Genomic DNA, 26,454 nt, shown 5'->3' with positions numbered 1-26,454 from the left:
ACTTCCTCTTAACTAAACGTTAAGCCTATTCTACAGATATATGTGTCTATATAAACTCAGAATCATCTTCTTTAAACTCAGACATCTTCTTTAAAGGCAGTTCTTTCTTTTCTGATCCATGTCTACAGGAGAGACGTCTGTGTAGTGACTGGGCTCCATAACAGTGACCAATTATTTGAGTAAATAGGAACAAATAAAGGGGTGATAATTGGGTGGATTTGTGACTATAACATGACTGACAGGAAAGATGTAAACACAACAAGAAGTTTAGTCTTCTCACAAGATGAATGATTGTGTATGGGAATTTGTGCCCACCATCCCACCATTCAGTCACAAGAGGACGGTATGGGCTGGGGCTGAGGTCAGGGCTCCGAGCTTCCCTCTCCCTCTCTCTCTCTCTCTCTCTCTCTCTCTTCGTCTGTGTGTGTGTGTGTTCAAAGCCACACCCTCTCTCTCTGTGCCACTACAAAACACACTTAACCAGGAAGAAAGAAAACATGAGTGCCACTCTGTCAGTTGACGAGCAGGAACATGGCCTGTATTTCTGTAGATCAGCTTTCAGACTGTCTGAAGATCTCAGCGGCTCTCCAATGTGGCCCCAGTTTCTGTAAGGTTATATAAATGATGGACCACTTGCACAGTTGCTCTAAGCTCCCAGACCTGATCTGTGCAGAAACACCATGCTGGCTAAAGTGGTAGAAAAGCTGAGGAAGACTGAACTCCAAACCACTTCTTCTGCTCACCGTTACGCCGGACCTGGAGATGTGGAGTGTGATTTCTGCATCGGGAAAAAACACAAAGCTGTCAAGTCGTGTCTGATGTGTCTGGCCTCTATTTGTGAAATCCATTTAACGCCTCATCTTGAACGTCCAGCTTTGAAAAATCACATATTAGTGGAAGCCTGTGGAGACCCACAGGAGAAGATCTGCTCTCAGCATGATAAACTGATCGAGATCTACTGTCGTACTGACCGAAGCCTCATCTGTTGTTTGTGTAGGACGGAAGAGCATGAAGGACATGATACGGTTGCCGTAAAAACAGAAAGAGGTGAAAAACAGGTGAGAACTGGAAGTCTAAACTTTTCCAAAGTGATTTATAGTTGTTTCGGTTCTAATCTTGGTTCTGTTTACTGTGCTTAATCAGTAATAGAACTTCAACAGTACATTTAGTTATTTTCATTATGGCAAGCTTTAATATATATTTTGATATATTGGCACTGAGGAAGTGTCCACATAAAAAAATTGACAGCTTCATATCACACATGACTTGTATTAAAGCTCTGTAGTTGACGAGTGAACTTGAACTCTGTACCTGATCTTCATCTTCACCCACTTTTGCTCCTAAACATAAAGACTTGAATGTGTTTTCTCTGAGCACAGAATGAACTAAAGGAGGAGCAGAGGAAATCACAGCAGAGGATCCAGGAGAAGCAGAAGAAGCTGCAGGAGCTCCAAAACACCATCCGCATTATTAAGGTGAGGAGGAACCACGGACACACACACACACACACTTTTGTTTGTCGTATTTGACACTGACCATCATCTATGAATGGATCTCGAATAGAGAGGAGGACTTGAACATTGCCTACCTCACTCTATACCCCCTTATTAATCTGATTTCACTGGTGAGATGAAAGTTGACTGAAGTTAAATTTGGGCACAGTGTTTGGTTGGGAAGCACTCACATACCCACAACCTAAGACATCCTAGTACATGAAGATGGTTCCACATCCGGCCTTCACACACACACACACACACACACACACACACACACACACACACAGACACAGAGTATGGCCAATGAGTCTCCAAGCTTTTGTATGCAAATGTAATTTGCGACCAGACACGTAAATCTGTGAAGTAAACCAAACTAAAATAAAGTAATCATTTCAACAATAAAACAAGGAAAAAGGAAGAACTTTTTTATTCAGTATTTTATTTATTTACTGCAGATCAACTCTCCATGTGCAATACGAATCTCCATAAAAACCCTCTTGGTGCAGGTGAAAAGAAGCGGTCGGTACAGCACACATGTACGAGGGGGAGTGTTAGTCATGACCCTCCTTAGTCAAAAGTGGAGTCCTGCAGCAGTAGAGGGGAAATACCATCAGGGAATTGGATATGTCTAGATTGGGAGAGAAATTCAGGGGAAAGGGAATAAAGAGAAAATAAACAAAGAAAGTTACTTGTGACAAAAATACATTAAAATTAAAGCCAAATTTCAACTAAAGTACACAAACCTGATAAACAAATCACAGCTTCAGCTCAGATGCACTTATGCTATAAAAAAATTACACGGGTGTCGCCCGCAGCTTATTTTCATTTTCCAATTTTCATGTAGATTTCTCAGTCTACAGTGTGCAAATGAGCTGAGGGCAGGGCACAGACGCCTCACGGCTGGAGAACAGATGCTGTTGCACGCTGACGTTCCTGCACACGTTTTCTTTTTTTATTTCTGTACCAAAAGCCAAAATAAACAAAAAAAACATGAATATGTTGTGACGAGGTTTCACAGGTTTTCATAAAAAAAATCTTCTTTTTATTTGTTTTAATCCTTTTTTACCCAAATTCAGTCATGGCCAAACGGAGTTTATCTCTCTGTCTTGTCACTTCTGCCACACCCACCCCTATCAAGGAGGCCAAGGCTTCAACTCTATTTTTTATTAAATTGTGTTCTGTCACTCAGCAAGCTCATATTTCTGTGATGTGCATTATTATTATTTTATACAGCACATTATTCTTCAAGCAATCAGGTGGCGCACCGGTCTGTTATGCTAGCCCACCACTACTAAGATTCAATCCAGATCAGCTGGCCAAACATCTGCACAGACACGATTGGCTGTGTCTGAGGGAGGAAGGATGGCTGAAGCCCAGCAATTTGCTTCCATTACGCTAAGTGTTTCCAGATCCAGACCCACCGCAACCCTGACTATTCTAAAATATTCTAAGAATTATTCTTTAATGTTCTTTAGTGCCATTTATTGGGTAAAAAGCACACTAAAAACCTTTAAGAAAAAACTCAAGATTTAGTCATGATTTTTAAGGCATTAGAGTTATGAGAACTTTGGAGAACAAGGGTCAATATATATTTTGGCTTAATATAAATGTTTTTTTTTTAATTAAGTTTAGCATCTGTAGTGTGTTTTACAAACATTTTATGTATGTAAAGAAGTTGGATGTTATAAAATGACCAGGTGAAAATCTCCTCTATAATAGTGTGGTTATTAAAGTGAGCGCTGGTTGATCTTTAAATGTTCCTCCATCATGTTTATCTCTCTACAGATTCGAGCTCAGACAGCGGTGGAGAACAACGAGAGGGTCTTTGATGAGCTGATCGGCTCCCTGAAGAAGAAGAGCTCGGAGCTGACCACGCTGATCCGAGATGAGGAAGAGACGGAGCTGAGACGGGCCGAACTTCTCCTGCAGCAACTGGAGCAGGAAATTACTGATCTTAAGAGAAGAGTGACTGAGCTGGAGCAGCTTTCACATGCTAATGATGACGTCCGTTTCCTCCAGGTAACAATCACTGCCTGATCAGAGCAGCTCCTCCTCACTCATGGCTGTTTTAAGAGTCGGCAACCAAAGTTAATTAGGTTGAGTGGAAGAGTCAAAAGTTTAAATACACTGATAAGAGCCGTGCAGTAAATAATTATAATAATATAATATTTAGAAAGGTGTTTACACCTCCTTGTCTTTTACAGCTTGCTAATATCTTTGAAATAAGATATCAGGGGATCCAAACTTACCTTAAATTAAAATTGTTTACCTTTAAATATATGTAGAATTTTTTTCATTAATAAACAAGACGTTGTTGAATATTAAAACTCTCTCTGTTTTTTAGCTCCAAAACTCAAACTGAAAATAGCAATAAAACTTAAAAAAGAAAACAACCCAAATAAAACTGTAGGCTTAAGAAGTAAATCTCAAAAGCTACACTATATGGCTGAAAATATTTGAACACCTGACTATTTACTTGCCGTACATCCCGTTCCAAAAACAAATGGTATTAAAATAGAACCTTTCAGTGATCTTTTCAGCCACTCTTCTGAAAAGCTTCTTACAAGACTTTGAAGTGTGTCTGTGTTTGGGAATTTGTGCCTGTCAAAAGATGACAGCATTTTTAGACTGGGTGCTGATTTTTAAACCAAGCTTTTCTTTACGTTTTTATACTGGTTGCTTTGCGCACAGTCATGCTGGAACAAGAACGGACCTTCCCTAAACTGTTACTGTTACTTATCATTTCAGTCATAATTGATATATTACACCAGTTAGAGACTGTTGTGGCTGAAACACATGAATTCAGTAATTAGAAGAGGTGTCCCAATAATTTTGTCCATATAGTTTATGTGGAATAAAAATGGAGACACTTCTTTTCAACAACTGGCACAACTATCTTCCTACAAAGCTTTGAAAAGTGTCTGTTTAACAACCTATTGCTGAATAGAGCAAAAAGAGAACTGGTTGTGAAATATATACTTCTAAACAAAGCACAATATTTGTTCTATTTCAACATCAGTGGCTTTTCAGCTGATGCCCAGTTGACTCCCTGCACAGGCAAATTTAGTGTCTGTGCCACAGTGTTTTTATTTGCATTTGCGCAAAGAACAAATGACTTGTGCGTCAGTTCAGACGCTTTCAATCAACGTTATATAACCTTATTTGTTTATGTGTTCATATTAAAACCTAGAAATTATGTTTCCGGCCAACCAAAACATTAAAGGCTCAGGGTTCCTCTCATCCACCTTTCTTCTTCTCTGTTTCTCTCTGTAGAGTTTTCCGTCTCTCTGTGTCTCTTCTGGATGTGAGGACTCATCCAGCATCACCGTCAATCAACATCTCTCATTTGATGGCGTGAACAAATCCCTCTCAGATCTGAAGAAGCGATTTGAGGAATTCTGTGAAGACGAATTCAGCAAGATCCCTCCGCAAGATCAAATAAATAAAACACTGAGTAAACAGACCAATTATATCATTTTAAACTCTTTACATCGTGTTACTTTCTGGTTATTTTATCTCAGTTTGGTCTCTGTGTGTCTACAGCTGAAGCAGATCAGATGATTTTACACTCAACAAAGAGCAGAGAAGATCATCTACAATGTAGGTGTACACACACACACACACACACACCTTTAATTAATTACCATTTCTTTGGTAGTGCCCTGGTAGTGCAGCATTCTTTTACAATAACTATCAGCCCTGTGATGGATTGGCACCCTGACCAGGGCATTCTTGCCTTACGCACAAGTGTTCCCCGGTAGAACCGGTCCTGCTGCAACCCTAACCAAGATAAAGCAGTTATTAAAAAAAATTTAAAAATTACATTAAAATTGCATTTTTTAATCTGTTGAATAATTTAGTTTATGTGTTAATTGTTTTAGATTTCTGTGAGCTCAGTCTGGATCCCAATACAGCTAATCATCACCTCGTTCTGTCTGAGAACAATAAAGTGGTGACAAACAGCGAGAAAAATCAGCGATACTCTGATCATCCTGAGAGATTCGGCTCCAGGTTTCAGGTGCTGTGTAAGGAGGAAGTGAGTGGACGCTGTTACTGGGAGGTGGAGTGGAGCGGTGGTGGGGAAATATCAGTCTCATATAAAGAGATCAGCAGGAAAGGACGGGGTGACGAATGTGGGTTTGGGTACAACGATCAGTCCTGGAGTCTGTGCTGTTCTTCTTCTTCTCTTCGTTTTTATCACAGCAACATTGAGACTGAACTTGAAGGTACATCCGCCTCCAGAATAGGAGTGTATGTGGATCACAGTGCAGGAACTCTGTCCTTCTACAGCATCTCTGATACAATGAGGCTCCTCCACACAGTCCAGACCACCTTCACTCAGCCCCTCTACGCTGGGTTTTGGGTTGGTTGGGAGTCAGCTGTAAGGTTATTGATCCCAGATAAAACATTATGATAATGTTATCATATTTTATTAACAATAAAAATGTGCAGTTGCCCATGTTTTAGTTCAGTAAATGAAACGAGTATATTACATTTTGTTTGAGGATCTACAACCATTTAGTGGGACGGTTAGGCACAGATAGAGGAAACTGGAGTGGAGCAGATACCCTGCACTTAGATTTAAAAGAATATATTTTGCACACATGGTTTAAAATGTGGGTTTGTTTTAAATCTGTTTTATTATGTAAATGTTTTCCTTGTCTGTTTTATTACCATTTAAATACCTGACCAGGGCAATTTAGTTTTAACTTATATAATAGCCTGAATTGCACTGTGTGTTGCACTTTTTCTACTCTATTTCGCTACTGAACCTGTTAAATTACATATAAAACAAATGATACTAACCACTGTTAAACACAAAAATAAAGACTTGTTCTGCTCCACAAGATTAAATGACAGACATCTTTCATTACTGTTCAGTTAAATGCATTTTGCTAAAAACTCCACTTTCAAGAACATAAAAACAAATAAAATGTACTTTATATGTATGTCAAGGACCTCCTCCTAAACAGCAAGAAGAGGGCCTTAAAAAACAAGAACCAGAAGGAGGTGAGTAGCAACTTCAGGAGGCCAAAGAGTCACACTGGAGGAAGGTTGAGGAAAATTTACAGGAGAATAACATGAGGTCTCCAAGAAGAGAAGTGCCAGTGCATTAGATGGTAGTGTAGATGGAGCAAATGAGGTCAAACTCTTCTACAACCAGTTCGATTTGTTTCGTACCACACCCTCCCCCATCCTGCAACTATTGAATCAAACAAGTTATTGACCCAAAGCATACAGTCAGAACAGCAATGGAGTGACATGAGTGGCCCAGCCAAAGCCCAGACCTCAATCCTAGCTAACATCAGTGGAGAGACCTGAAGGTGGCAATTCACAGGCACGTCCATGATGGATGGAATAAGCTGGAATATATATTTATTTCTATTTGTACTCAGGTACCAACATGAGGAAATGGTTCAACATTTTTGTGATTGATAGTCAAGAATTTTAAGTATTTCTAAATTTATTTTGTTTTCTCTTCCTTTGTAAAGCCACACCCGGTCTCTCTGTACCACTATAATACACACTGAACCAGGAAACTCATTTCAGACGAAACTCAGGGTTCCACTCTCAGTGTGTGAGAACAGGACAATGTCAGAAGCCTTTATTCCAGTAGATCAGCTTTCAGTGGACCAGTTCAGCTGTCCAGTCTGTCTGGATCTCCTGAAGGATCCAGTAGCTACTCCCTGTGGACACAGTTTCTGTAAGGTGTGTATTAATGGCTGCTGGGATCAGGAAGATGGTGGTGGGATTTTCAGCTGCCCCCAGTGTAGGAAGACTTTCAGCCCAAGACCTGATCTGTGTAGAAACACCATGCTGGCTGAAGTGGTGGAGAAACTGAAGAAGACTAAACTCCAAACTGCTTCTTCTGCTCACCGTTACACCAAACCTGGAGATGTGGAGTGTGATTTATGTTCTGGGACAAAACACAAAGCCGTCAAGTCGTGTCTGATGTGTCTGGCCTCCTTCTGTGAAACTCATCTGAAGCCTCACTATGAAGTTCCTGCTTGGAAAAAACACACATTAGTGGAAGCCTGTGGAGACCTACAGGAGAAGATCTGCTCTCAGCATGATAAACCAATTGAGAGCTACTGTCGTACTGACCGAAGCTTCATCTGTAGTTTGTGTTTAAAGGATCAGCATAAAGGACACAATACAGTTCCAGTTCAAACAGAAAGAAGTGAAAAACAGGTAAGAACTGGAAGTCTAAACTCTTCCATGGTGGTTCAAACTGGTTCTGTTTATAATCTAATTTTCATTACTTGTTTTTGTCAGTTATAGAACCCTTATTTTTTAGATTTTAAATTAATGAGGAAAACACTGAAAAGATTTGGAAGTATTAGACTTGTTTGTAAGAAAGTATTTTATTAATCTGTCCTTATAAACAGGTCAGACCAGTTGGTGAACATTTCATTAGCCAACACCTTCTTCCAGCATTTCACAGCTTAATACCACACATGACAGAATTAAAGTTCTGTAGAAGAGGAGTGATTGAACTCTGATTGACGAGTGATTGAACTCTTTAGCTGCACTTTATGTTCATCCCCTACATGCAGTGAGAAGATTTCTTCAGTAGGGGGCGCTGACACCTGAATTTTAAAAGTGTGTTTTACTCAATGCGTTAATGAGTTAAGATTTCACATCATTAATGTACTGTAGTTTTATCAGAAACGGCTCTAATTGTTGGTGCACTCACACTCTGTTTACTTATGCAGTGGTCAAAATAGTAACCTCAACATCAAGGTAATTTAGCACAACATTTATTGAATATAATGATATTTAGCAACCAGCAGCTCTTGTCTACCCCTAAATACCCTGATGAAGCGAGAACATGGTTTTACTATGGGAAAGTACATGCACTTTGTGATGCGCTCTTCATACTTCTAATAATCTTAATCCAGTTTTAGCCAATTCTCTTTCTCTATTCCCTAGACCTAAAATCAAGGCAACAGTTGTGCAGTCTGTTACACTAATACACCATAAAGACTTGAATGTATTTTCTCTGAGCACAGAATAAACTAAAGGATGAGCAGAGGAAATCACAGCAGAGAATCCAGGAGAAGCAGAAGAAGCTGCAGGAGCTCCAAAACACCGTCAGCATCATTAAGGTGAGGAGGAACCACGACCTTTTAGTACATAAGAGATTCCCCTGTTTACAACATTTTATATCTGAACTCATTATTATTATTATTATTATTATTATTATTATTATTATTTATTGTAATACATTGAGCAGTTAGCATAAAACCACTAGTTAGATTTTAGCCAACATTCATACATTACATTTCTGACAAAAGAACCTGCTATAAAATGATCAAATAATCGCATTTATTTAAAGTGCTGCCACAATGTTTAACAACACAGGTTTTCAAAATAAAATACATTTTAATTCTTTTAAACATACAAGCTGATCCTCCTTTAGTTTTACTGAAGTTATTGTGTGTATGTGTGTACAAATTTACAAAAGATCGAGGTGAAAAAAACAACAACAGTTAACAAAAGTTTGTCAGATTACATGTTTAGTGGATTTAAAATTAGAATTAATCAAACCCATCTTACACTATATTTTTAAAAATAATTTTATCTTAAATTTTATATAAGTATTAGTTTAAGCTTTATGTCTTTCATTTTATAATTTAAGTAATTATGTGGTAAATTATGAGTATTAAAAAATGACCTTTTGCTCCATCCAGTGTGAAACCAGCATAAACGAGTAAAAGCTGGTGGATCTTCTAATGTTCCTCCATCTTGTGTGTTAACAGGGTCGTGCAGAGGCAGCAGTGGAGAACAATGAAAAGATCTTTACTGAGCTGATCAGCTTCATGGAGAAGAAGTGTTCGGAGATGAAGAAGCTTATCCGAGATCAGGAGGAGGCTGAACTGAGTCTAGCTGAACAACTTATTCAGCAACTGGAGCAGGAAATAACTGAACTTATGAGGAGAGTCGATGAGCTGGAGGAGCTTTCTCAATCACATGATCACATCCATTTCCTCCAGGTAATGGAATCTATTAACAGACTAAAACATAATACCATGAATGATTCAAATATGTGCTGAACATGGCATTAATATAAATCCTTCAGGTAATGATGAACTAACAGCTTCTGTGTGTAAAAATCTACAAACTTAAACAAACCAGCAAATAAAAACGTCAATGATTTACTAACTAAAATAAAATCATTTAGTTCGATGCCTGTTGCACTGTTTCTCTGTGTAGAGTTTTCCGTCTCTCTGTGTCTCTTCTGGATGTGAGGACTCATCCAGCATCACCGTCAATCAACATCTCTCATTTGATGAAGTGAACAAATCTCTCTCAGATCTGAAGAAGCAAATCGTGGAATTCTGTGAGGAAAAACTCAACAAAACCCGATTACATGGTGAGAAAAATTAAACACTTAAGATTTTTTTAGAATACTCTCAGTAAACAATAAGAAAACCATTAATGCTGGGCCCAGATAAAGAGGGTAAAGAGCCTCATATTAGTGTTTTCCTCATTCTGTGAAATGACAGAGTAAAAAAATTCCAGTACACACACTTAAACAATTAGTTTGAGGTAAACAGTTTATTACGTGTTTTAGGTGAGTTAACAAGATGTTTCAAAATGTGAAAATGTAACTAAGCCCCTGATCTCTTAAAAAAAGCATTTTACTTATAATTATACTTATATTTATACTTACAATAATAAAAAGTGCAATCCCAAACCTCTGAAGTGTCTGAACAATAAAAAACGAGCTTCACAACTAAGTACATTAAGTACCCATTTTCCCAATCTTCAGTTGTCATTCAGTACAACGTTAATAAAAATTTATTTTATTTTAAAATTTATTTTAATATGCAATCAAGCTACTGCAGTCATGTGACCAATTATAACAACAAAAGACTCCTGGGGACCCTTCAGCACACACACGAGGTCAATGCATTTCAACATTATTTGATAAAAATGTCTTTTTACTGACACAGTACATTAAAGAACAAAACTGAGTGTCATTCAGTACAACACAGAAAACCTAATATTACGGTTAATCTTGTAAACAAACAAGGTTATTAACATTTAAATGTGAATATGTGTAGAAATGTCTTTGAGCTAAGGTCAATGTTAGCTTTTGCTAACCACTGGGATAACTGTAAAATGTGCTAAAGTAAAATTTCTGTCATTCAGTACAACAACAGTTATTCAGTGCAACAGAATTTTGCTGTTGCACTAAATTGACAATGACATTGTTATACTGACTTTATAATGTTTTAAAATTATTTTTAAATATTAAAACCCCTTTTTTTCCATTCTAGTCTTCCTTAATAAGAGCAGTAATTACAATGAATATTAATAATGATGTTTTTGATGAAGTGGTCCCTGAGATTTTGTTATTGTCAAGTACGATGACCTGCCATTCGTTGGGCAGGTACTGCTGTCTGTAGGAGATGAGGTGCAAGTTAGCTGCATGCTACAAAACTAAAACAGAAATTCCTTTGTGTGGCCAAATCCACCTGGTGAAATTTACTACCTTAAGTCCGATGTCAAAATCATAATCGCAGAACCAAAGCCATGTACAGCAAGAACCTCGAGGTTAACAACAAAAGACTGGAAAACATTTGTTCAGTTCATGAAATAAAATGCGACTTCAAATGGTTTTCACGGCTGAATGAATTTAGATTTACTGCAGCAACTTTTTCACGTGTTATGACACAAATTCCAAACTTCCACACTGTTCTGGTGCCTTACAAGTTGTTATGATGGCTTCATTAGCTATGTTTTTCATTGCCTTACTTTTTTCATGATGTAGTAATATTATAACACATACTTGCCACTGGTGTGGCATATTTTCATTCTACTACTGCTACTTTAATCAATAAAGAACTTAAAAACAAATGAAGTCATGAATATTCTGATGTAACAGGATAATTTGGAGTATGTCATTCAGTGCAACATAAAATCATCATACAGTGCAACAAAAACATTTGCTTAAAAGAACTGTAATAAGTAATTATTTTTTTTTTTTTTCATGTGAATGCAAGAGAATCCAGGCCTGCTTCATAGAAAACAGAGTTTGATTAGGTTTCAAATAGAATAGAATGTGTAGCAAAAACGTCTTGTATACAAATAAACAAAATCCCAAGATGCATTAGAGTACAAACAATGCACAGAAAATTCAAAACAGAGTAAGTACAGTTTCTTCTGAGGTTTTAAATCTTTTGTAAGAGATATTATAAACTTATAAATTTGAAATGGCTAAGATTGTTCCTTGTGTGTGTATTTTGTCATAAATTAGTCGTTGCACTGAATGACATTTTTGTGCCCTTGTTGTGTGTCAACAACACTACAATTATCAAATAAGCAAAATGCTGAGAAAAAAAAAACATATTTACATAGGTGACACATTTGTGCACAATATTAAATGAAAAAATTATACAATTTAACCATTTTATTTTTTTGGTACTTGGAACACCCTATTCGTCTTTCACCCGTAAACATATATGTTTGTACAGTACAACAGAATTCTTTCTTCGTGTATCCCAGCAGTGAGAGTTAAGGGCCTTGCTCAAGGGCCCAACAGTGGCTGCATGGCAGAGCTGGGTTTTGAACTCTCAACCTTTCAGTTGATAGCCCAAAGCCCTACCCACTAGGCCACCACTGTTGAAACAATAAAACATAAAATATAAATGTACCAGAACTATTAAATCTTAATTAATCTTAATCATAATTTTGTATTTTTATGGTCAATTCAGTAAACAAGCAATAATTGTGCATTAAAATGAAGAGGATGTGGTAACGTTTGGAGACCCGCTGCCCAGCAGAATTTCTTTCTTTTTTTTTGACACACCTGATTTGTTTTATGATCCTTATTAATCTCTTCATAAACTGGATCTAGTGTTAAAAATATTGTTATATATATATATATATACAGTATATATATATATACAGTGTATCACAAAAGTGAGTACACCCCTCACATTTCTGCAAATATTTCATTATATCTTTTCATGGGACAACACTATAGACATGAAACTTGGATATAACTTAGAGTAGTCAGTGTACAGCTTGTATAGCAGTGTAGATTTACTGTCTTCTGAAAATAACTCAACACACAGCCATTAATGTCTAAATAGCTGGCAACATAAGTGAGTACACCCCACAGTGAACATGTCCAAATTGTGCCCAAATGTGTCGTTTTCCCTCCCTGGTGTCATGTGTCAAGGTCCCAGGTGTAAATGGGGAGCAGGGCTGTTAAATTTGGTGTTTTGGGTACAATTCTCTCATACTGGCCACTGGATATTCAACATGGCACCTCATGGCAAAGAACTCTCTGAGGATGTGAGAAATAGAATTGTTGCTCTCCACAAAGATGGCCTGGGCTATAAGAAGATTGCTAACACCCTGAAACTGAGCTACAGCATGGTGGCCAAGGTCATACAGCGGTTTTCCAGGACAGGTTCCACTCGGAACAGGCTTCACCAGGGTCGACCAAAGAAGTCGAGTCCACGTGTTCGGCGTCATATCCAGAGGTTGGCTTTAAAAAATAGACACATGAGTGCTGCCAGCATTGCTGCAGAGGTTGAAGACGTGGGAGGTCAGCCTGTCAGTGCTCAGACCATACGCAACATACTGCATCAACTCGGTCTGCGTGGTCGTCATCCCAGAAGGAAGCTGACGCACAAGAAAGCCAGCAAACAGTTTGCTGAAGACAAGCAGTCCAAGAACATGGATTACTGGAATGCCCTGTGGTCTGACAAGACCAAGATAAACTTGTTTGGCTCAGATAGTGTCCAGCATGTGTGGCGGCGCCCTGGTGAGAAGTACCAAGACAGCTGTATCTTGCCTACAGTCAAGCATGGTGGTGGTAGCATCATGGTCTTGGGCTGCATGAGTGTTGCTGGCACTGGGGAGCTGCGGTTCATTGAGGGAAACATGAATTCCAACATGTACTGTGACATTCTGAAACAGAGCATGATCCCCTCCCTTCGAAAACTGGGCCTCATGGCAGTTTTCCAACAGGATAACGACCCCAAACACAACCTCCAATATGACAACTGCCTTGCTGAGGAAGCTGAAGGTAAAGGTGATGGACTAAACCCAATTGAGCACCTGTGGCGCATCCTCAAGTGGAAGGTGGAGGAGTTCAAGGTGTCTAACATCCACCAGCTCCGTGATGTCATCATGGAGGAGTGGAAGAGGATTCCAGTAGCAACCTGTGCAGCTCTGGTGAATTCCATGCCCAGGAGGGTTAAGGCAGTGCTGGATAATAATGGTGGTCACACAAAATATTGACACTTTGGGCACAATTTGGACATGTTCACTGTGGGGTGTACTCACTTATGTTGCAGCTATTTAGACATTAATGGCTGTGTGTTGAGTTATTTTCAGAAGACAGTAAATCTACACTGCTATACAAGTTGTACACTGACTACTCTAAGTTATATCCAAGTTTCATGTCTATAGTGTTGTCCCATGAAAAGATATAATAAAATATTTGCAGAAATGTGAGGGGTGTACTCACTTTTGTGATACACTGTATATATATAATATTGTGTTATATATTTTGTGTATATATATATTCCAATAATTTTATTAATGAAATCAACAAAACATACTTTTTAAGGTCTGTACAGAGCATATAGACTTTCCCTTTATAATGTTTATAGTTTATTCTACTGAGGGCAGTCAGACTAGCCCTAGTTATATGGACACAGAGAAGTCACCAGCTGGTGGATTATAATCAGTGATGAGGAACTAGAAGGCCACACAGTTACATGACAAAACTAATTGAAATCCCACAACTAGTACAACATTTATGTCTCCTCCAAGTGTCCATAAACCTTTGATCTGAGCTGTAAGCTGCTGAGATGTAGCGTTGGGTTAAATATTTGAAGTGGATCAACATCTTCTCACTGAGTCTGAAGTGTGACAAAGCCTCATCCGTCTGATCCACTGTACAAAGCTGCAGCAGCACCAACACTCACCTGATGGAGAAGCTTCCATCATCAAGGAAACCTTCTTCTGACTGAAGATGACTGAAGATCACACTCAGCTCAACTGGGAGACCAGGCCGCCTCTTATAGCTCCGCCCTTTGTCCCAAACTCTCCCAGTATGAAGCTGCTTTTACAGAAACTGTTTTTTCATCTTCATTTGGTCTCTGTGTCCACAGCTGCAGCAGAACCAAAGAGCAGAGAAGATTTTCTGGAATGTAAGTGTAAACACACACACACACATACACACTCACTCACAATCAGTAGATTTTTCTCTTGATGGTTCATCTAGAGAAGCTTTAGGAGGATCTAAACACAGACAGAGATCTTCCTCTGAACATCCTGTGATTAACACCAAACATCTTCACTCTCTTCATTCTTTTAGATTTCTGTGAGCTCAGTCTGGATCCCAATACAGCACATGGTTACCTTGTTCTGTCTGAGAGGAACAAAATGGTAACTTATGTTTATACAGATCAGCGATACCTTTATCATCCAGAGAGATTTGAGGGCAGGTGTCAGGTGCTGTGTAAGGAGGAATTGAGTGGACGCTGTTACTGGGAGGTGGAGTGGAGCGGTGAGGTGGAAATATCAGTCTCGTATAAAGAGATCGACAGGAAAGGACAGGGTGATGAATTTGTGTTTGGACGCAACAATCAGTCCACCAGTCTGTGGTGTTCTTCTTCTCCTTCTCTCTGTTTCTATCACAACAACATTAGGACTGACCTTGAATTAGCCTCCAGAATAGGAGTGTATGTGGATCACAGTGCAGGAACTCTGTCCTTCTACAGCATCTCTGATACAATGAGGCTCCTCCACACAGTCCAGACCACCTTCACTCAGCCCCTCTACGCTGGGATTGGGTTTTGGAATTATGAATCATATGTGAGGTTCTGTGATCCAGAAGATCCAGAAGATTCAGAAGACTCAGATTAAGAATAATATCCCTGCTGATCTGTTATTTATGATTAGTCCTGAAAATAATCAGATTATCAGATATTTCTTTGATGTTTCTTTGATATTTCTTTATCCTGATAATAATCTGATCACATGATTTTATCACCTGATTTCTTTCCTTCATCTTTTTGGATGTTTTGTTCTTTCAAGAATTAAATGGTGTAAATGTTTCAATTTATTTTGTAATAAACTTCATTTAAATTTTGACCTTCTGCACAATCATGAGCTGTTTGTGATGAATCAATTTAAAATAAAAATGTATATATATTTGTAATTTTCTTTGGTGATTTATGACTGTTATAATCCTTTTATCTTTCTGAGTAAATTTACTGTAACTTTTGTTGTTTTTGGGTGTTTGGTCTATCTGTCCTGATTTCTGTAAAGTTGCTTTGAGACGATGTCAGTTGTAAAAAACGCTATATAAATACATTTGACATGATTTGTTCAGGTTATTTAATCTCTAAGATGCAGATTTTGAAGTGGAACTTCTTTCTTGCCCAGCAGCCTCTAATCCCATAGCAGAGTAAAGCTTGCTTGACTGTGAACAGTTATTAATTCGTGGTAGATCATTGTTTTATGGTTCTTGAATCACACCTGATAGTGTAGAATAATTTCCTGTCAGCATGAAGTTACAATTTTGTTTTTTTTTAGCTTGGCAAAGAGACTACTGTTCCATGTACTATTTAATGGGTGCAGTAAAGCTTCCTCTGTTTATAGTATGGCCCATTGTGTGGCCTATTTGTATTATTATTTACTGAGAGTCTGTGTGGCTCTCATAATATATTATTTACTATATTTTCTTTTAGTTTTTCATGTTCTTAATGTTTTATCTCTCTTGTTTTAATTTCATGTTCTCTAAATTGTAACTAAATGTTTGCAAGAAGTCTTTCTGAGGTTCTAGATCTCAGGAATGTTTTAATGCTTTTAATTTTTTTCTTATGTAAAGCACTTTGAATTGCCACTGTGTATGAAAGGTGCTATACAAATAAACTTGCCTTGCCTCGCCTTGCCTTGCCTAAAGATCTTTACTGTATATTTGTATGGGCACAGAGAAGTCAACAGCTCTCAATCATCATCACTATAACACAGTTAGGAGGCCATGCTACAAAGTAAAAAAAAAAACATTACAGAACTTTCAGAGCAATAAACATTTTGCAGAAATGATTGAAATCCTGATGTTCATGATATGTAGTACATGTTTTTATGAGTGTATGTAAACATTTGACTGTAACATTTGTTCTTCCACTGCTTGTGATCAGATCGTTGAGCTTGTTGGACATCCCATTTCAAAAACAAACAGTATTAATACAGAGTGACCCTCTGTGTGATCTTTCAGCTAGAACGACAAGCTTCTCACAAGACTTTGATGTGTGTCTGTGTATGGGAATTTGTGCCCGTTTGGTTAAAAGATAACAGTTTGTTTGGCTGGGTACTAATTGATCAGTCTGTGTTCCGGTTCATCCCAGAGCTGTTAAGTGGAGCTGAGCTCAGGGCTGTGTGCAGGACACTGGAGGTTTTCTTCACGTCTTTATAGAGCTCACTCATGCTGGAACAAGAAAGGTCCTTCCCTAAACCAAGTCACCGTTTTGTTGAATCAGATTGAATGTGTTCCCAGTTGTACAAGAGTTGAACCATTTCTATAGTCTAAACAGTCCATTTGTGGTTGATGATTTATTTGTAAGGTATCGTGCACATCAGAAGATAAGAAGATCATCTCCATCTGCAGATCCTGAGCAGATAAACAGATTATTAATACTGATAAAATATATACAAGCTGTAAATACTGTCATACAAAAGCTATTAAGCTCTTATTATTGACACACCCAAATGCCCCTGAGCCATGAGTACACACACACACACACACACACACACACACATACTTCCCTTATCCAAAAATATCAAGAAAGCAAATATTAGAGAGCCATAAATATTAAGACAGCCAGGTGCTTGGCACAGTTACCGCATTGATCAAGCCAACAAGAAAGTTTTTTAACAAACATTTACCTTTCTAGTTAGTATTTAAGTTTTGAAAACCACCAAACTCTGAGTTATCATAGTCACTAGGTGTGCTTGTGCTTTTTATAGGGATTGTGAGTTTAGTTTTTTCTCCTCAGTAGGAATACATGCCAAAATATTCTGAAACTGTCACTTCACTGTAAAAGTCGTGTGCAAAATTCCAGCGTTTCTCCAGTAAATCCTCTCTTATTTACTTTCAGCTGTTATTACAGTCAAATGCAGGTAAGCTGTAAATATTTAAACAGCCAGAGATTGCCTGTCATAAGAAAGTAAAGACAGTCTGAAGCATAAATACTGATACAGCTAACACCTTCCTGTGCAAAATGTTTATGTGCAATCCTTCTTTTAAAATTGCTGACAGGCGCTCAGGTGGCACAGTAAAACATGCTAGCACACCAGAGCTGACATGTCGAACTTGTCGTTTCAAATCTCAGCTCTGCTACCTGGCATGCTGGGCGCCTACTCTAACAATGATTAGCTTGTTGTTCCTTTAGAGCGGGTGCGGGAGGAGATTCCTTATAACTAATGCAATTACGGCCTCTGCTGGCTGATCGATGGAGCTGCACAGAGTCAAGGGATAATGCGTTGACCAGGGTGTGGCTCTCTGTACACAAAACACATATGAATTCACCTTGTTCAGGTAAAAAGATGCAGTCGGCTACTGCACACATGTAGGAGGGGGTGTGTCTTAGTCACGGCTCTCCTCAGTCAGAGTGGAGGTCAACACCAATAGAGAGGAAGCTTAATGCAATCGGGTTAATGGATACGACTAGATTGGGAGGAAAATTAGGGGGAAAATGCAAAATGAATAAATAAATAGCTGACTTGGTCAGAACAACATAAAAGTTCCATCATGAACATTCACCTCTCTGGTTACTAATATTTTTTACAAGTTTTTCTAAACGGTTCCTTCTGTAAAACCAGCTGACGCAGTTGAACCAGTTGTTAGTTTTTGTGTGATGCTTTATTAAACACAGTCATAATTATTTAATACCATTAATATCCAGCTATAAATATAAACCCAGCTAAATGCCTTAAAGATACATATTCAGACATGTTATTATTATGTTTTTTAAGTTTTTCTCATAACAATTTATTCTCCCATACATTCAATGTAGAACCAAAATCTACATGGGACACGATCAGCTATCTGTAATTCATATTTCTACTTGTGTTCTTTCTTATTTTTTCTGTCTGTATCAATTTTGTAATGTGAAGAAACTTGCTCTCTCTCTCTTCTGCCACGCCCGCATTTTTTGTGTCATTATAGAACACACCAAACCAGGAAGCTCATTTGAAAGCAAACAAAGCTCCATGTTCTGCTCTTTCTCTCTGTGCATAACAGCAGAAAATAATGTCAGAGGCCTGTATTCCTGAGTCCTCCGGATCTGGAGATGTGGAGTGTGATTTCTGCTCCGGGGAAAAACACAAAGCCGTCAAGTCGTGTCTGATGTGTCTGGCCTCCTTCTGTGAAACTCATCTGAAGCCTCACTATGAAGTTACAGGTCTGAAAAAACATACATTAGTGGAAGCCTGTGGAGACCTACAGGAGAAGATCTGCTCTCAGCATGATAAACCAATCGAGATCTACTGTCGTACTGACCGAAGCTTCATCTGTTATCTGTGTTTGATGGATCAGCACAAAAGTCATGACACGGTTCCAGTTCAAACAGAAAGAGGTGAAAAACAGGTGAGAACTGGAAGTCTAAACTTCTCCATGGTGATTCATACTGGTTCTGTTTCTAATCTCATTTCTATTACCTGCTTTAATCAGTATAGAACTTCAACTGTACTTTTAGTTAAAAATTTTTGTTTTTATCTGTGTTCGACTGTTGTTGGTAAGAAAGTGTTAAGTGTTTCATTCAGTGGTCAGACCAGTTGGTGAACATTTTATTAGCCAACACCTTTTTTTAGCTTTTCACACTTGAACTTGAACTCTGTAGCTGAACTTTATCTTCACCCACGTTTGCTTCTAATGCATAAAGACTTGAATGTATTTTCTCTGAGCACAGAATAAACTAAAGGATGAGCAGAGGAAATCACAGCAGAGAATCCAGGAGAAGCAGAAGAAGCTGCAGGAGCTCCAAAACACCGTCAGCATCATTAAGGTGAGGAGGAACGTTCACACAGACACGCCTGTGATGTCCAGTTACTATATTTGTGAAGAATTGAAGATGTATTTGAATGCAGTTGAGACTTCATGAGTGTTTTATTTCATTATAAGATAATTGTGGTGGTGCTCGGGTGGCGCTCAGGTGGGGCAGTGGTCTAACGTGCTCCATACGTTCCGCTCCCTCCAGTGTAAAACCAGCATAAACGAGTAAAAGCTGGTGGATCTTCTAATGTTCCTCCATCTTGTGTGTTAACAGGGTCGTGCTGAGGTAGCAGTGCAGAACAATGAGAAGATCTTTACTAAACTGATCAGCTTCATGGAGAACAAGTGTTCGGAGGTGACAAAGCTGATCCGAGATCAGGAAGAGGCTGAACTGAGTCTAGCTGAACAACTTATTCAGCAACTGGAGCAGGAAATAACTGAACTTATGAGGAGAGTCGATGAGCTGGAGGAGCTTTCTCAATCACATGATCACATCCATTTCCTCCAGGTAATGGAATCTATTAACAGGCTAAAACATAATAACTTGTATGCCATAAATGGCTCAAATATGTGCTAACCATGGCATTAAACCCAAATATAAAAAAATCAATCATCCAGGTAATGATGAACTAACAGCTTATGAGTGTAAAAACATGCAAACGTAATAAATCACCTCTTTTTGCTGGTATTACCAACAGTGATTTTGTGGAGTTTGGGTCATTTCTATAATACTTTGATGTTAATGACATGTTTAGAAAGTAATTCAGAGATCTGATTGTACAGAGCAGCTCTAGATCACCAAAGGATCACCAGTCAGAATCACAGGTTCAGGGAAGATGCAGGAGAAGTTTCACCATGTCCATGTCCTACATGATTTCTTACCTGGATTCTCTGGGCAGCTCATTCAGAAGATTAAACCGACCTGTGAGCTCTTCATGTGTTCACTGATAAACAGGAGCTTTTAAATTGTGTCCCGTCCATTAACGAGTGTTTCTTTGGAGATTTAGTCCTAACATCCACCTTTCTTCTTCTCCATTTTGTTTCTCTCTCTGTAGAGTTTTCCCTCTCTGTGTGTCTCTTCTGGATGTGAGGACTCATCCAGCATCACCGTCAATCAACATCTCTCATTTGATGGAGTGAACAAATCTCTCTCAGATCTGAAGAAGCGAATCATGGAATTCTGTGACAAAAAAATCCAATCACATGGTGAGACCACTTCATTGTGTTAGTTTAAACATTTTGTTTTATTTGGTCCGTGTTCGTATAACAGCTAAATAGAGTTTTTTTTTTTTAAAACACACACAAGATTAGCCCTTTAAAAGATTAAGTGATTAAACATGCTCTAGTCAGGGAAACTCTGAAAGTCTGCAGAGCAGTAAACTGGAGTCGAGAAACCTGGATTAAATAAGTTGCAATCTAAATTGACTGAACATAGTTTGGAAAGGCACACCAGTGTGTATAAGGGTCCCCAATTTACACAGGACAAAAACCAAGCCATGCAGCCCAAGGGACTGTCTGTGGATCTGTGACAAAATTGAGGCCTGGCATCAATCACGAGAAAATTATAAAATCATATCTAAGGCTTTGAGCATTTTCAGGACCAGTGGCTCCAGTACTTTTAGATTAGATGAACCTTGGCACGACTTTAAGGATTTATAGACATGGTTGTTTGGTCAAATTGGGCATCCTGGTAGAAAAAACTGTGGTCAGTACAGCAGTACAACAAGCACATGAACTGCATATCACCTGGCTAATACCAGTCCTACAGTAAAACAGGGTGGTGGCAGCACCAAGCTATGGCAATCTTCTCATCAGTAGGAAAATGGAGACCAGTAAGAACTGAGGGACAGATGAATGGCAGCAATGAAGCTGCTCTTACAGAAGCTGGTTTTTCATCTTCATTTGGTCTCTATGTGTTCACAGCTGCAGCAGAACCAAAGAGCAGAGAAGATCATCTGCAATGTAGGTGTACATACACACACACACATCAATACACACACACACACACACACACACATAAACACACACACATCTACACACGTTTGTATCAGTGTGTGTTTAATCATGATCGGGACGTTTTTCTTTTCTGTTGCTTCATCACAATCAGTAGATTTTTCTCTTGATGGTTCATCTAGAGAAGCTTTAGGAGGATCTAAACACAGACAGAGATCTTCCTCTGAACATCCTGTGATTAACACCAAACATCTTCACTCTCTTCATTCTTTTAGATTTCTGTGAGCTCAGTCTGGATCCCAATACCTCACATGGGAAACTAATTTTGTCTGAAAAGAAAAAATTGGTGAGAGTCGGAGATAAAGATCAGCGATACCCTGATCATCCGGAGAGATTCAGCTCCCTGTTACAGGTCCTGTCTCAGGAGAAAGTGAGTGGACGCTGTTACTGGGAGGTGGAGTGGAGCGGTGGTGAGGTGTTCATATCAGTCTCGTATAAAGAGATCGACAGGAAAGGACGGGACAGTGAGTGTTGGTTTGGGTACAACGAGCAGTCCTGGAGTCTGGAGTGTTCTTCTTCTTCTCTCTGTTTCTGGCACAACAACGTAGGAACTGAGCTTGAAGGTCCACCAGCCTCCAGAATAGGAGTGTATGTGGATCACAGTGCAGGAACTCTGTCCTTCTACAGCATCTCTGATACAATGAGGCTCCTCCATAGAGTCCAGACCACCTTCACTCAGCCCCTCTACGCCGGGTTTCGGGTTGGTTCAGGATCAACGGTCGGGTTCTGTGATGCGAAATGAAATGTTTACATGGTAACTACCGTGTTTAATCTGATTTAAAAATAACATCACTACTGATCTGTTAAGATTAGTCATTTGACTTAATCTGATTGTCAAAAGGGTTAAATAATGTAAATGACTGACAAAAAAATCTGTTTCTACAGAAACTCAGTGAACTTTTACTATTAGATTTATTATATCAGCACAAAGATCCTGCCTAAAGAAAAACAGTCCAATAAATCTGAATTTACCTTCAATAAAGTTACGATTATTTCTGCAAGTGTACTTTTTACATGACTGAATAAGTTTTCATAAGTTTATTGTTGTTTTATTGTTAGGTTAAAAACATACAATATTTAAAAATGAGGGCAGTGGTAACTCAGTGGTTAAGGTATTGAACCACTGATCAGAAAGATTAAGATAGTTTATGGTTCCTGGTTCAAGCCCCACTACTGACAGGTTGCCGCTGTTGGGTCCTTGAAAAAGGCCCTTAACACATAACTGTTTGTGTTGTATATGGTCTGAATTGTAAATTGCTTTGGATAAAAGCTTTTGCTAAATGCAGTCAATGTAAATATACGTTCAACTTTTACAAATTTCTGTGATGACGTTTTACTTTCACTTTTTAATCATTAGTGATGATGATCGAATACCACCAAAATGCAGGTCAGCCAAGAGTCAGATTTAACCAAATAAAATGAGAAACTACAAAGTTTGAGCTGTTTATTGCATTGGCTGTTGAACACTGATCATTATTTGGCTGTAAGCAGAGTAAAGCAGTACTAGTATAGTGGTTATGGACTGGATTAGTGCTCAGAGGCCTCTGGTTAAAGCCCCAGTACAAACACTCCAGTCCAGCAGTTGTGTTTGATTATTTATTTGTCAGGGACCATGCACATCAGGAGAAGAAATTAATTGCACCAGAGTTGCAATGGAGGGCTATAGTAGCTGTACCGTGGTAGCCTAATGTGTAGAGCTTTAGGCTATCGATTGAAAGAGTGTTGGTTTGAATCCTGCCTCCTTTAGGCAGCCACTGTTGGGCTCCTAGGAAAGACCCTTAATCCTGGCTGACCCTGTGCTCTGACCCCAGTTTCCAAACAAGCTGGAATCTGCAGAAAAAGCATTTAATTGTGGTGTGTATATGTATACACCTCGTTCCAAATTATTATGCAAATTATATTTTTCTCTGATTTTCCTAAATCGAGTTCGATGCAAATGACAGTCAGTATAATAAAAGTCATCCACTGTTAGAGTATAAATCGAATTTTATTGAACAAACCTCCCAATGATAACAGTATATTCTTCAAAAAAAAACAAAAAAAACTCAAAATGTACTGTTCCAAATTATTATACACAACAAAACATTTTATAGGTTGTAAAGAACTGAAAATGGTCATTTGTTGAATTTGCAGCATTAAAAGGTCAAAATCAAACTGAAATCAAAATCAAAAACATCTTAACAGACCAAGTTACATGTTAAAGGACTTCTTTCATATCACCTTCACAATTCTTGCATCCATTGAACTTGTGAGTTTTTGGAGAGTTTCTGCTTGAGTTTCTTTGCAGGATGTCAGAATAGCCTCCCAGAGCTGCTGTTTTGATGTGAACTGCCTCCCACCCTCATAGATCTTTTGCTTGAGGATACTCCAAAGGTTCTCTATAGGGTTGAGGTCAGGGGAGGATGGTGGCCACACCATGAGTTTCTCTCCTTTTATGCCCATAGCAGCCAATGACACAGAGGTAATCTTTTCAGCATGAGATGGTGCATTGTCATGCATGAAGATAATTTTTCTCCGGAAGGCACAGTTCTTCTTTTTGTACCATAAAAGAAAGTGGTCAGTCAGAAACTCTATATACTTTGCCGAGGTCATTTTCACACCTTCAGGGACCCTAAAGGAACCTACCAGCTCTCTCCCCATGATTCCGGCCCTAAACATGACTCCGCCACCTCCTTGCTGACGTCACAGCCTTGTTGGGACATGGTGGCCATCCACCAACCATCCACTACTCCATCCATCTGGACCAGCTAGGGTTGCACGGCACTCATCAGTAAACAAGACTGTTTGAAAATTAGTTTTCATGTATGTCTGGTCCCATTCCAACCGTTTCTGCTTGTGAGCACTGGTTAGGGGTGGCCGAATAGTAGGTTTATGCACCACTGCAAGCCTTTGAAGGATCCTACACCTTGAGGTTCGCAGGACTCCTGAGGCACCAGCAGCTTCAAATACCTGTTTGCTGGTTTGAAATGGCATTTTAGCAGCTGCTCTCGTAATCAGTTGAATTTGTCTGACAGAAACCTTCCTCATTCTGCCTTTATCTGCACGAACCCGTCTGTGCTCTGAATCAGCCACAAATCTCTTCACAGTACGATGATCACGCTTAAGTTTTCGTGAAATATCTAATGTTTTCATACCTTGTACAAGACATTGTATCTGACACTATCCGGCAGCATCAGTGTTTTAAACTGAATGCGTGCAGCTACAGGAAGAGAACGCAGCAGTGGGGTGATGATGAGGCAGCAGTGGGGTGATGTGGCAGTGTTTGGGCTGGTTAAAAACCAGACGGGCAGCTGCATTCTGAATGAGCTGCAAGGGTTTTATAGTGGACATGGGAGCTCCTGCCAGGAGGAAGTTGCAGTCGTCCAACCGTGAGCTTCCCTGGAGAGAAATGGCCGAATCTTCCTGATGTTGTACAGGAGGAACCTGCACGATTTCGTCATATTGGCTATATAAGGAGAGAAGGTCAGCTGGTTATCCAGGACAACACCAAGGCTTCTTACCTTATCAGATGGTCTGATCTGGGAGTTATCAAGAGAGATGACTAGGTCCTGGGTTGGAGACTGATCTCCGGGAATGAGCAACATCTCTGTCTTGCTGGGATTAAGTTTTAGATGATGAGCTGACATCCATTGTGAGATATCTCGCAGACATGCTGAGATGCGAGCTGAGACTTGTGTGTCTGAAGGAGGAAATGACAGAACAAGCTGAGTGTCATCTGGATAGGAGTGGTAGGAGAAGCCATGGAAGGCTATGACCTTACCCAGAGAGCGGGTGTAGATAGAGAAAAGAAGTGGGCCAAGTACAGAGCCCTGAGGAACACTGGTTGAGAGAGTGCATGGGGGAGATATGGATCCCCTCCATGACACTTGGTAGGAGCGCCCTTCCAGGTAGGAGGTCATCCATTGCCATGCTGAATCTGTTACTCCAAGGTTGGAGAGAGTGGTCAAGAGAATGCTGTGATTCACTGTGTCGAAGGCTGCAGAGAGGTCAAGAAGAATGAGCACCGATGACAGTTTGGCTGCTTTGGCTGCATGAAGCTTCTCAGTAACCGCTACAAGAGCTGTTTCTGTAGAATGTGCTGCCTTGAAGCCAGACTGGTACGGATCGTGGAGGTCAGAGTTTTAGATAGAAAAGAGAGGAGTGAGATAGGTCTGTAGTTGTTAATGTCTGCGGTGTCTAGTGTAGGTTTCTTAAGAAGGGGAATGACCTGAGCCTTCTTAAAAGCAGTAGGGACAACACCTGATGTCAGGGAGTTGTTGATGATGGGTGTGATGAAGGGGATCAGGTCCTGTGAGATGTCTTTGAGGATGGTGGATGGTATAGGGTCGAGTGCGCATGTAGTGGGATTGCTGGATGAGAGGAGCTGTGTAACCTCATCCATGGTGAGTGGGGTGAAGCTGGTGAGTGTGTTGGTGGGTTGAGGGTCAGTTGAAAGTGGGTCAGTCGGAGAGAAGGATTGATTGATTTTGTCAATCTTGTCCTGAAAGAATGTTGCAAAGTCAGTAGCAGTGAGAGAGGCAGAAGGGGGAAGAGGAGGAGGGTTCAGAAGAGAGGAAAAGATAGCATGAAGCTTACGTGGGTCAGCAGCAGATTGTTTAAGCTTGGCTTTGTAAAAAGATGTTTTTGCAGCAGTCACGTCGGATGAGAACCTGGACAGCAGATCGTGGTAGGAGTGGAGATCAACACCAAGCTTAGATTTCCTCCACTTTCTCTCAGCTGCCCTTAATTCTCTTCTGTTGCTGCGCAGTGCATCTGAAAGCCAAGGAGCCGGGTGAGAAGGTTTACCTCGTTTGAGGGTAGGAGGACAGAGCTGATCGAGGGATGTTGAAAGAGAAGAGAGTAGAGTATTAGTTGCGGAGTTGAGTGGAAGGGTAGCAAGCATGTCAGGGTTAGGTAGTGAAGTTAGGATGGTGG

At 39.5% G+C, this 26,454-nt stretch overlaps 2 protein-coding genes across 2 annotated transcripts; both read left to right on the top strand.

The window, feature by feature from the left end:
- The first annotated feature begins 659 nt into the window (after positions 1-659).
- Positions 660-6,097, top strand: LOC134336005 (tripartite motif-containing protein 16-like). The gene is made up of 6 exons (XM_063018677.1): positions 660-1,058; positions 1,380-1,475; positions 3,282-3,515; positions 4,770-4,950; positions 5,040-5,096; positions 5,378-6,097. The coding sequence occupies exons 1-6, from the start codon at positions 681-683 to the stop codon at positions 5,908-5,910; spliced, it is 1,479 nt and encodes a 492-aa protein (XP_062874747.1). The 5' UTR covers positions 660-680; the 3' UTR covers positions 5,911-6,097.
- Positions 6,098-7,088: 991 nt separating this feature from the next.
- Positions 7,089-22,522, top strand: LOC134336001 (E3 ubiquitin/ISG15 ligase TRIM25-like). The gene is made up of 8 exons (XM_063018672.1): positions 7,089-7,688; positions 8,510-8,605; positions 9,260-9,493; positions 19,445-19,540; positions 19,802-20,035; positions 20,583-20,733; positions 21,451-21,489; positions 21,756-22,522. The coding sequence occupies exons 1-8, from the start codon at positions 7,089-7,091 to the stop codon at positions 22,280-22,282; spliced, it is 1,977 nt and encodes a 658-aa protein (XP_062874742.1). The 3' UTR covers positions 22,283-22,522.
- Positions 22,523-26,454: the final 3,932 nt, after the last annotated feature.

This window comes from Trichomycterus rosablanca, chromosome 22 (assembly GCF_030014385.1).
Source record: "Trichomycterus rosablanca isolate fTriRos1 chromosome 22, fTriRos1.hap1, whole genome shotgun sequence".
Lineage (NCBI taxonomy): Eukaryota > Metazoa > Chordata > Actinopteri > Siluriformes > Trichomycteridae > Trichomycterus > Trichomycterus rosablanca.
The sequence above is the reverse complement of the archived record's forward strand: the minus strand, read 5'-3'. Positions and strand labels throughout refer to the sequence as shown.